The 12,982-nt window shown below is 40.0% G+C and overlaps 1 protein-coding gene across 1 annotated transcript in view; it reads left to right on the top strand.

The window, feature by feature from the left end:
- The first annotated feature begins 1,329 nt into the window (after positions 1–1,329).
- Positions 1,330–12,982, top strand: part of tmem131l (transmembrane 131 like) — a 66,808-nt gene continuing 55,155 nt past the window's right edge. Inside the window, exons 1-3 of the mRNA XM_052137274.1 lie at positions 1,330–1,496; positions 1,808–1,878; positions 10,077–10,120. Of these exons, the coding sequence (XP_051993234.1) occupies positions 1,388–1,496; positions 1,808–1,878; positions 10,077–10,120 (224 nt within the window). The 5' untranslated portion in view covers positions 1,330–1,387. The remainder of the gene's footprint in view (positions 1,497–1,807; positions 1,879–10,076; positions 10,121–12,982) is intronic.

The following is a 12,982-nucleotide window of genomic DNA, read 5'->3' on the forward strand; positions in this document are numbered from 1 at the left end:
ATTTGTAAATGCGATTAACTGCGATTAATTAATCGGGACACCATGTGATTAATTCGATTAAAAATTGTAATCGATTGACAGCCCTAATTTCAAACGTATATACACAAGACATAAACAATATGTGTGTAAACATGATATTAATGTGATAAAATCACTTACTAACCACATCTGTGTAAAGTTAGAGCAAATTTTACAACTGCGTTGCCATGACGATGCAATGTCAGTAAACCCTAAAATCCTATAACGACTGTAAAAATGTCCATTTAAACAACTTTACAGCTCAAATTATACATAATTTTAACCTAACAGAAGAATTAATGTAAGTGCGTTTATTAAAGTATAAGCTTTTAAACCCTCCAGAAATGGGCTCCATTGACTTCCATTGTGAGTGTCTCACTGTAAAATATTTTTGTGCTTTTTTTAAAGAAAAGGAGTAAATCTTTGTGTTAATCAATATTATGCCACAAATGCTGTTAATTGCCTTAATATTTCTTAAGAAGACAGGCAGGAAAAAAAAAAGTATTTCTGTGCACTTATTGTGAAAATAATATTTAAGGTTGTATTATACAAGTTTTGCTCGATCGATTGTCTTAGAAGCATTGATCACCACAATAAATACATACATAAATAAATTCGATTTGCCCATTGTTTATTAAAAAAAAAAAATTCAATTAATTTGTGAATATGAAAAAAAAAATATGAAAAAAAATTATCTCGTGGTTTGTTGATTTGTGCTCGTTCCCATCTGCACCGCTAGAGATGCGTCACGCGACAATGCTCCAGTTGGAGGGCTTCGCGCGCTCGCAGTGCAGGCAGTTGCGTTCAGTTTCGGTCTGACGTGTTGCGTCGCGTTGCGCGCTGGCGGTGTAGATCATCTGTCTGGCTCTAGAGGGCGTCCACCAAAGTCTCTCTAGCAAGTCCGTCGTCTCTGGAACACTCTCGGGAGGATATTTCCAGTCATGCCAGTGCAGCTCCTATCTACATGAATGGAGAAAGACCAAAATATCAAAAATACTTGTTCAAGTCTACGATCAAATAACATATTTCAAATCAGCAATAAAATCTGACAACACTGGAATCATAAATTGCGCTTCTTTACCTCTTTTTAAGCTAAAAAAGACCGCAATGTTCCCAGCTTGTATAGCTAATACGCATGCGTGTTCGAGAGTTGATTGACAGGCGATGTCTGTATCTAAAAGGTGATTGGCTCTTTTAACTGTAAGGCGGGACTTCCATTCCACATCCGTTGACCGTTGGGCGTTCCATTTCCTCTCATTCGTTTGAATAGAATGACTCGTCTCTGTGAAATACTCTCTGGCGGATATTCTGATTGACACAAGAGGGAGAGAAAGAGAAAGAAGTGAAGGCAGAGCTCAGCACAGCCAGCATGGCGAGCCAAATGGATTTAACACACAGAAAAACATGGATTAATGTCCTCCTGCGACTCTTACAGCTATTGTTGCCCTACATTCAGCGCGGAGGATCTCAGCTTCAAGGTCTGCGGAGCAGATTTATCAGATGTATTTAGTTGACGAGTGCAGCCCGAGTCTGAAAATGTCGGAGGAACTGTCGAGAGCTCAAATGACAAGCGTTCAAGTGCAGCTAAAACAAAACAACATTAGCTGTGTTTAGCTACCTGATATCTGATCTGATTTGATACGGATGTTTTTATCCATGTATCAACATGAGGATGATTATCGTTTTTACATGACAATCCGAAGAAAGGCACTGCGAGCATTTTTTGCTGTTTTTCTTGATCTGTTGCTTGATTTTCTGTGTTGATGTTCTTCTTCTTTCCTTTTTTAAGCACTGAGTCCGATGTCCAGCGTGGTTGAAGTTTGGCAGGCAGAAGACGCAGACTTCATTATACCATCGCAGGTATGTGAGCTAGCTGAAATGACGTCATAAACGTTTTTTTTATTACAATGTAACTTCGCTTCATTGTGAACCGAGAGCACGTGTGAGTCATAGTGCAAAGTGCTTTTTGTTACTTTGGTGCATTTGTTAAAGGTGCATGGATTAAAGACCTTTAATTTGTTCTTTTAATATATATATATATAATCTATATGCATGCATGCATGCATGCATTTGTTTTATTCAAGGGGATTGTTTACTTAAGTGAAATATGTTTCCATTTTTGAGGCATCTTTTAAGGAGTCCTGTGGGATTGTCTACTGGACCTAATGAATACATTTCGGTTTGACACGAAAACATGCATGTTTTCATAAAATAACATTCAACAGCGGCGAGGTGTTTTAAATCTGACGTCATCGTGAATGAGTGACGTCGACATGAGCACACATGCTCTTTGGCAACTGGTGAAGTGAGTGGATTGAGTCCATTTTAAATGTACAGTACTGTGCAACTGTCTTAAGCACATAAGTTGTTTCACAAAAGCTTTTGTCTTCAGATGGTTATGCGTATCTTCAGTTTTAGTGTGTCAATAGGAAATATACATGTTAAGACTCACAAACATTCCTTATGCATATAGAAAAGATTAGAATAGAAGAACAGGGAGCCCTGCAACAGATGGCATGGCCTCCATAGAGCCCCCCATTGAACATCGGGTCAGTCTGAGATTACGTAAAGAGACAGAAGCAATCGAGACAGACGAAATGGATCAACAGTCGCCATCAACCATGAAAACTGTGTCCAGGTGTATCTAGGAGAATTGGGGCTGTTTTAAAGGCAAAGGTGGTCACAACGAATATTGATTTAGCTTTTATTTATGTTTACTGGACTTTGTATGATGTTAAATGATAAATGAAAACTATTCATGGCATTATTTCTGAAGACATCCTCACTATGCAACATTTCTCACAAGTAAACGTTTGCACAGTACTGTAATGCTGCTGCATTGTCCTGACCTTTGAGCACAAGTTTGAAAATAGCAAAGTTGCTCATCTCTAACTGGTGTTTATTTGTGGGAATAGGCTGCGCTGTTTTAATTTAGAAATAGGTTGACGTACGCAAGTTCGAACCTACGTGCGTTCTGAGTGACTCCAGCCAGGTCTCCTAAGCAACCAAATTGGCCTGGTTGCTAGGGAGGGTAGAGTCACATGGGGTAATCTCCTTGTGATCGCTCTCATGTGGTTCGCTCTCGGTGGGGAGCGTGGATGCCACGTGCCTCCACACGCGCTACGTCTCCACGGTAACATGCTCAACAAGTCACGTGATAAGATGCATGGATTGACTGTCTCAGATGCGGAAGAAACTGAGATTCGTCCTCCCCCACCCGGATTGAGTCGAGTCACTACCCCACCATGAGGACTTGGAGCGCATTGGGAATTGGACATTCCAAATTGGGAGAAAGTAGAGTGTACTTAAGTTTTCCGAGTTGGTGATCTCTCTGAACACATTTTGCATGATGCAGATTTCGTCATCAGCACCGAGTCCGCGCCAGGCATAGGTTTACTTGACAAGCGAATAGTCCTCGCCTGTGCGCGTCATCGGCGCGTGCGTCTGCCATTGACTGTTCTAGAGTTTTGCAAAGCAGTAGTAGTGCATATGCGTCATCAGAAGAGTATACTTTGAAGGCGATAAAAGGTTTGAAAGCTGCGATCAAATCCGCAATGCACAAACATGAGGTATGCCAGGGCCTTAAGTCTGTAGAAACACCAGTAAATGTGTTTACATGCAATGGGAAATCCGAGTGTTTGGCAGAAATCTACTGGTGTCAATCGGTTTAATTTTACGCAGTTTAAGAACTCGCACTGCTAAAGTAACATCGTTTAATGCGTTTACATGACCACACAGCTTATTACGCATCAACGGTTTGAAAACATGTATGTAAATGCACCTTTTTACACTGATTATATTTAATAAGCCGACAGAGTATGTGGTAATGTAAACAGCGGGTCCACAGGGGGGCGCTATATCGCAAAAACAACATTTTTCCCATTATATATAGGTCAGGCATATGAGGTATCGTTTGAAAGCTTATAATCTGAACTTTTCAGAGAATTCCATCACTTTTGCATTTATGGTACATGAAATAACAAAATGAGGCCTGAAAACATTTGTGTTGCAAATTAGCACCCCCATTGGGGTATAAGTAATAATTTGAATATTGAAGTCTTTCATGTGGCATTTAAATGGCCAAGTTATATATCAAATGAAAGCTCTCATCCAAAGGAATGTGACCGTACAGGTTAGTTTGTTGTCCTAATAACACAGTTTGAAAGATTTTCAAAATGCAATATGATTTCTGTAAGTCATCAAATACAACATAGCTTAAAAATGTACATGCTTTTAATTTAGGAAGTTGCCTAAAAATAGATTTTGACTTGTCTCTGAGCTTGCTTGGCGGAATAATCCAATGTTATATCTTAGATTTACAGAAGAAAATATGGCACCCAGCTGAAAAAAATCTATAAATGTTATATATCATCCTAAAAGATGTGGGTCTCAGTTTCCTAATGACACCTAGATCCACTCAGAGGCCGAGATATTCAATGAAAAATTGAGGGTGGAGCATAAACTGAAAATTAGACTGAATGTCTATGGACGAGCAAATATTGAGAAAATATAATTTTTCCTGGTGCTTGCTGCCATCTAGTAAAATTAAATAAGACTTTTCAAAGTGGGATTATAAACATGTGCAATATTTGTTTTGCATTTAGTCCACCGTGTGTGTGAATGGTGAGCTTTTAAATTTGAGTGTGAAGAACTGCAGGCGGCAGCCCAAAAATGCACCAGAGTTTAACAAGTTTAACACTATTGCTTTATCCGTGTAAACTGATCGGCACTGGAAATGTTTTGCACATTATACCAATTTCGCATTGCATGTAAATGCCTTAACTGCTGCCTTTATCGGCTTATCCAGTGGACGCACGTGTTGCACGCCTCTTCACGGTTTGACGTCAAAAGCGGACAATAAAACAATTTCAAATATAATGTAAACGTGTTTCTTGCTTTGTCTGATTTTTTTAAATTAATGTTTGGCAATAGTCTGCAAATTGGTGTGCATGTATTTTCACCCAACACCTGGGACATTTCCGAAAAGGTGCAGTTGCTCACTGTAAGGCAGTTTGATTTGAAGGGTTTTTTTCGGGGCTGGAAACTGATGCCACATAAATATGAAAACAAACTTCAGAGGTTGACAGACAATTTTCCAGTTTAGTGGTAATCAGGCATGTGAATGACCTGCTTTTGGTGGGATATTTGTCTTGTGGCTTGAGATTAAAGGGGATGGAATATTTTATTTATAGTTCTACATTTTTAGACGTGTTCATTTTCAGAAATTGTTTGTAAAAAAAAATCTGTATTTTAAGTTTTGTATGTAGTATAGGCCTGTGTTTTATGCCACATAGCCTACTAAATCTGTTACTGGCACATTTTAAAACATTTTGGAGAGGTAAAAAAGAAATCTTGCCAGAGTTGGAATCAGAGGACTATTAAAATGACCTTGCTATTGAATGGCTCTCAGTATGTTCTGCTACGGTCAGGGCTGGAATGGTAATCTGGCATACCGGGCATTTTTCCGTTGGGGCCAATCAGGGGTGGACTGGCCATCGGGAGAACTGAGCGGGCCGGTGGGTCGTCCGCGAAACAGGCCGCGATGCAGAAAGGGCCAGTTGCTATGTAAAATCCCTATAAATGTTAATTTATAGAGAAGCGCTCCAACATTCCCATTCCTGCTTCATCTCTGATCTGTGTCGTCTGTTCTTCTATACTGGATAATGACGTGCAGCCCGCAAGAGCCCTCTAGTGGCGGGTGACTGCATATACAGGCTTATCAATGTCTGCTGTTATGATTACTGAATGCATTTGCCCTGAAAATAATTAATCGACGATCGATAAGCTTAATCGGTCAAATAATTAACGACAATTAATCTATTTTCGATGAATCATTAACATCCCTAGTTTGGTTGCATATCACAAACAGCTCCGTATGTACACATTATCAGCTTGACCAGTGGCTGAAGGCAGACCTATAAATAGACTTTGATTCATTTGTAGTCAATAGAGATGTCAAGAGTGATTGAGTGGACCTGCAGCATACCATTTAAAGAGAACCTCCCTAACCTGATGATGGATGGGCGCTGGATTTACTGAATGCAGTTGGTAATTATTACACGGGAAATAAGTCGATTCACAGCTTGCCCTCTGTGTTTTCTAGTTCGAGGAAGATTATAATTGAACCCCCTTGTCAGTTCTTAGGTCTGCATATTCATCTAATCCTAGTATAATGTTTACCTAACAGCCACCAAACACCAGGCAACCAAGAGGCCTCTATTTGCATTCATTGTTTTGCAGGAGGGCTATAGTTAGTTCCTCTGGAAACCCTGTTTTACCGGAGCACGGAGGCACTCGTCACATAATTATGGTTTTAAGGCTCTCAGTCTCAATAAGATGGCTATAATATGCTACTGTTAATTAATGGAATGGTTATATGTGTCAAAATGGTACAATGTTCCCTTTTATAGTAGTGGTTCATGGCTGGTTTTGCTTCAGGATCCAGATTTGCAATAGCAACCAATATGTCCTCATCAAACATCGAAATATGTTACCATTACCCTAAACTGCATGAGTCCGACAGTATGGAAGATGCTTAACACGATATTGAAAACGGACCATTCTGGTTTCTAAATGTCTGTTAAGTTTAATTGCACGTATGGACTTTGACATGAGCAACTAAAGATATGGGTAGTGTTTTCTCCACCGTTTTTAAAACCTTGATAAACCTGTTTATAGCTATCCCAACAATAAACTATTATTTGATCTGCTATATGAATAAGCCACGGCTTGTTATCACATTCAAAACAAGTTCAGCTTCACAGTTCAAAGTCTACTCGTCCTCGAACAATTTCTAAGTGTTGTCTTGATAAATGTTAATATTGTGTGTGTGTGTGTGTGTGTGTGTGTGTGTGTGTGTGTGTGTGTGTGTTGTGTGTGTGTGTGTGTGTTAGACATTGAGTGTTAGTGGGTTTTGCTGATACTGATAACTGTGGTGAAAAAGGCTGATAACCGATTAATCATCCAATATTTTTATAAATCGGGCACAGACAAAGAGGCTACAAGAGTCTAAAAGGAATAATATCCCAGTTTATTTTGCAACCGAAATAACCAGAAAAAGATTTCGATTACGAGCAAGCCCGAAATACACATACTGATGTCTGGACTCTTATTTTGAAATGACAGACGCGTAGCTCTCTTTCAGTGCTCTATATTTAAAGCAATATTCCAGATTAACATGTTAAGGTCAATCGACAGCAACTGTGGCATAATGTTGATTTTAAACGTTCTTTAAAAAAAGCAAAAATCGAGGTTATAGTGAGGATGAAAGTGAATGAGGCAAATTTAAAGGCAGAAATGTGAAGCTTATAATTTTATAAGAGCAAACTCAGATATTTGCTTTTGGGAATTGCTACAGACCGACCACCCGATTCGATATTACAACGATATTTACTTGCCGACTCCAGATCCTGTAAGCATTGCAATTTGATGTTTTTATATTTTTAGCGGAGTTAAATCTTTCTTTTTTTTTTTTTGTCAGAATGAAATGTTTTGAAGAACAGTTGTGTCTGAAATGATATTCGTTTCACCCTGTAATACAGACTTTGCAGGTAAAAGATAGGGATGTTCAAAACTACCAATTTAAAGCTACGAGTTGACCAGTCGGTGCGTTGTCGGAGCGATTAGTTTTGCCGTTACTTTTACTTTTCATAACTTTGGTGTCCCCAGAATGTGTCTGTGAAGTTTCAGCTCAAAATTCCCCACAGATCATTTATTATACCATGTTGAAAATGTCAATTTTTTGGTGGGAATAAAAACGAGCTGTTTTTGTGTGTGTGTGTCTTTAAATGCAAATGAGCTGGTGCTCCCCCCCATATCCAGAATTGGGCGGAGTTTTGACATCTCTGCTTGGGATAACTAGACATCATAATCAACATGACTGACAGTGTAAATAGTGTTCAGCCCGATATGTTTCAACCGATCTCGGCCACTGATGAGGGAGAGACTCTGTCAGAACAAACAACTTTAAGAATGAACCAGGAAGTTTCCGAATGTTTATTTGATAAATCTATTTATATTTTTTCAGCTGTTTTGAAATGATGGATGAGCAACACACACACACACACAAATACTGTTACATCATTCGCTATACGCTATAACCAAACAACACAAACATGTCCGTCAGCAGTGTCCGTCAACAGTCGTGGGCGGGGCCAAAAGTGACATCACTTTATACAGAAGCTGCGAACGGCTTGTTCTGAGAGAGTGTTTATGATTAATGGGGATTAAAACAAAAGGACCGGGTGGATTTTTATCATTTTAGGGTGGTTGTGCGCACACACACACACACTGCTAACACACATTTATGATCAAACACCATGTAAAAGTGCATAAGAGGTCCGCTTTAAGGAAACAAGGCATATGGCTGCATTATGTCTTTGTTTCCCAATCAGACGTGTTAACATGGTAACTATATATGCTAACAGGGATGTATTAGGGCCGTCATGTGACCCATTAATTATTGAAAAAATAACGCACTTTTTTTTTTTAACGCAATTAATCCTGCCCCCTGATGAGGACGTAAATTCCATAATAAAATTCGGAGTCTCCTACATTGAGCATTTAAAGCGTGTTGTTACGAGCCACGTCAATAGGTTTTCGCTCTTCAACAAACCTCCCAACAGCGCCGCCTCTGAACGCTCACTAAGGAGGAAGCACAACAGGTGGGCGTAGCAGAATACTGGAATCTTGAGATGTGAGTTTTCAAAGTTATCACTACTTTTAACTTGACGCAGTGTCCGAAGAATGCGGCGTTTATGACCCTGAATACCAGTGATGCGCTCTAAACGTGTCTGTCTAAAGCTGCGTTCACACTGCCGGCTACTTTGTCGCTGCATATCGCCAGTGGTGGTCGGTTAGGTCGCTAGTGGTGTGTGTGGCGATTCGAAACGGCACTAAAATGTATTATTAAAATGTTAGGATCATGTGAGCTCTACCATCTTCTCATGTTAGCTGTCGCTCTTCATTTGCATAAAGTTATACGTTTCTCAACCATAGACTGTAAAAAAAGATGGCCGACGCCCCTTCTCTCTTTTCCATTGGTGAGAACTGAAGCCGCCAGTGTCCCGATATGGCGCTGACATCTTGGGACTCGAGTCTGCGCAGTTGCGATTTCGGGACCAGACCTGCGCAGTAGTGAGCAGGAAGTAAAGCCGCGAAATCAAGGCCCGCCCTCACTCTCGCCGAATCAATCGCAAGCACACGCCCCTGCACTTTTGACTTTTGACTTATGACGGTGTGAAATAATTAATTATAGAAATGTAGATATTAAATTTAAAGCTCCAATCTCCTCAGTCCTCCGAAGATCCCGAAAAAAAGTCAGTTGGTGCTTCAGTGACTACTTCGCTCAGAGAACCTGTCAATCACAACTGTCAATCATGATGTCACAGCAGCGTTTTTTATAGCATCAAATAACTAAAAACAAACTTATTTTGAAAACAAACACTTGAAATGACATCAACGTGATAGAAACGACAGTAAATGACAGAAACTATCTTTGGAAAAAAGATATGTGAAGTGTAATTTAATTGTTTAGTTGGTCTCACGTCCCGTTGAATAACATGGGGAGGCGGGGTTTATGACCTATACTAGGACCAGCCACCGGGGGGGCGATCGAGATGTTTTGGCTTCACCTTTGAGGGCCTGTGCGGCACACTTGTTCTCAACTTTGTCACGTCACAGGACGCGCCCACATCCGGTCGCCGTCGCTCGTGTTGCTGGAAGATGCAAGCTCTCATTGAAAATGAATGAGATGAGGCCGTTGTGTCGCTGGCAGTGTTTTTTTTATATTATAGGTCCTTCATATTATATGTATAAAATATTAGAATTATTATGCATTATTTATATTAATTATTTTTATTTGGGGTGCTTTTCTCAGTAAATAATAATGCATGCTATTAACTGTATATATTAGACACACACACACACACATATATATATATATATATAAGTTTTATATTTATTTTTAACACATTTTAATTCATTACCTCTGAGCTGTTATTGTGCAATACACGTTCACCTGCTGATTAAAAGTATTTGTGTTTTTTGGTTTTCTTCAGGCAGAGGAGCAGCAAAATAAAGAGAATGTTCCTCAAGAGGAGAGGTGAGATTTTCTATTTAAACCACAATGCCTTTGAGACTTTACTGGCTTATGTCAACTAAAATGCATTTTATTTGTGTGGTACCTGTACACTTGGTGCATGTGTTGTACATCTGCCAATATGATTTTGAAAATTTCACTACCAAAATTCGAAACACTAGGGTTTTTGTCTTATTAGGGTAAAACAAGTGTTTTGTGGTCTATGTGCGCCTCCCATAAATGTTTATCTAAGGGCAGGTTTGACTTGTTTCAGCAATGGAAAACTAGACGTCCCGAGGACAGCAGCTTTGTGTTGTTTACTTTATATTTGCTTTCTTGTGACACATGACCAAGGATCAACACAAACACTGTTTTATTAACCACATATCAATGGCAAAGTGATGAGCGAATAATATAAAAACAAACAAACGCCATTGACAAGAGTTCAAAGGAAAAATGCCAGTTTTAAGCCTGGCGCATGGTTTACAGGTGTTTATCCGACAACAAAAGAGCCAGTTAGCAGCATGCAACGAGACGGAGAGGTAGTGTAGGTGTAGATAAACGCTAATGACTGTAAACTGCCATTAAATTGCCTCACATCACTAAAGCACAATTGTAGTGCACATTTAACGGCAGTTCTCTAGGTTTCCTGCGCCTTGATTGTACACAGTGAGAGTAGCTTATTGACCTCCAATAAACTACAGACTGTCTATATTGGCCAGTGATTAATGAGAGACCCTTGGTGTGTTTTCATGGTGGTTTTGAGACGAGGGGGGTTCACTAAGTGAATGTCCAGTTTGAACCATTCATACTTGGTCTACCACAAAGCCTCAGGATTAGTGACCGATCACAACATGCCTTTTATTGACGGATTCAAGACTCATCCCCTCATTTTCTTGGGGATTTCTTTGGGAATAGGTGTCGTTAAAAGCACTTAAGCTGATGAGTGATTTTTCTTAGAGATTGTTCTATCAAAAGGGAATTATGGAGTCGTCTGGTTTGAGAGAGTTATCGCCGTTTGCAACTGTGGTGCTTTTGTGCTTGCTCATTCAAACAATGACTGAAAGCTTCTGTGGCTGACACCTATGACATCCTCTGTGCATGCAAATTTAGTTCATACTGCGTAGCTGGAACCTTTTTACTTTCTCTTCTCTTCGCTTCTTTGCGTCTCCTTGCCACATCCTCTCACGCTTGCCGTCCCTAACTAGTTACCACTATGCTATCTGTGCATAGCAGATGTTTAAGAGTTCAGTGTCTTATTGTTTTGACATGACCCAGGGTAGCAGCGTGCTCTGGTTGAAGACTATCACCATCCAGCACATTGACTGCTTTTAACATGGAAGCCTCAATATGACTCACTTCCTGTATCAGCAGTAAAGTAGCACTACATGCACCCACTCTTATGTGGATCTTGAGCTTGCCTGCGCTGAATGTCTATGAAAAGTGAAGGCCGTCTTAAAGAAATAGATCACCAAAACATTTTAATAATGTCAACATTTACTCTCATGTTGGTCCAAACCCCGTATTGCTTTCTTTTCTTTCTGTGGAACACAAGAGGGAAAGTCTCTGTAATTCTCCCGTCCTGAGAACCGTTAACATCGTCTATCTGCAGATCAGTCTGATTCCTGAATAAATCATTCAATCCGTGCATCGGATCACGTGACTGGTTGTGCATGACACCGCGGAGACTCACAGAATGTGGAGGCTCATGCTACTCTCCACTATCCACGCACAAATCACCACACGCCCCATTGAGAGAACCACTAATCACCACCATGAGGAGGTTACCCCATGTGACTCTACCCTCCCTAGCAACCGGCCCAATTTGGTTGCTAAGGAGACTCACAGCATGTGGAGACTCATGCTACTCTCCACGATCCACACACAACTCACCACACGCCCCATTGAGAGCGAGAACCCCTAATCACCACCACGAGGAGGTTACCCCATGTGACTCCACCCTCCCTAGCAACTGGCCCAATTTGGTTGCTAAGGAGACCTGGCTGGAGTCACCCTGCACGTCCTGGGTTCAAACTCACGACTCCAGGTGTGATAACGTCAATACTCGCTGAGATACCCAGACCCCAAAGCAAGTAAACTTAATTGAATTAAAACCTTATTTCTATTGGACTTGTTGTTATTTCCATGATTAGACCTCTTGACTGATACGGGACTGTACTACTAAAATGCCTTTTATGTTATTTGGCTTTACTATATTTACAGTGCAATACCATAAGCATAGACCATGGATGCCTCTTCATTGCTATAGTATTTGTTTTGAAATATAGTTGCATGAACGCATTTAGAAACTAACTGCAACAGCCACAGGCCCTGCATTTGCACAAAAACAGGCTTCATTCGTGCAACATAAATGTGCATTTTAGATGAGATGCATATGTAGCTGGTATAGGTTGCTGACCGAGAGATAAACATGATTAAATTGATTAAATCAGTGGCTGCCTAAAAATGTTCAATAGAGAAAATCCCTGTAAGTGGATCAACTGATTAGTTTGTAAGATTTGACACAAATGATGGATTCATTTGCAAATTTAGACATTACTTAACTGATTAATGCATTAAGAATAGCTAGGGCTGATGTCTAGATTTTCAGTTAATAACGACTTTAAAGGGACGGTTCACCCAAAAATGAAAGTTGTCTCATCATTCATTCACCCTCATGTCATCCCAGACGTGTGTGACTTTCTTTCATCAGCAGAACATGAATGAAGATTTTCAGGAGAATATCTCAGCTCTGTAGGTCCTTACAATGCAAGTGAATGGTGACCAGAACTTCGAAGCTCCAAAAAGGACATAAAGACAGCATAATCCAGACGACTCCAGTGGTTAAAGTAATGCCTTCAGACATGATATATGATAGATGTGGAT

Source organism: Xyrauchen texanus, chromosome 11 (genome assembly GCF_025860055.1).
Source record: "Xyrauchen texanus isolate HMW12.3.18 chromosome 11, RBS_HiC_50CHRs, whole genome shotgun sequence".
NCBI lineage: Eukaryota > Metazoa > Chordata > Actinopteri > Cypriniformes > Catostomidae > Xyrauchen > Xyrauchen texanus.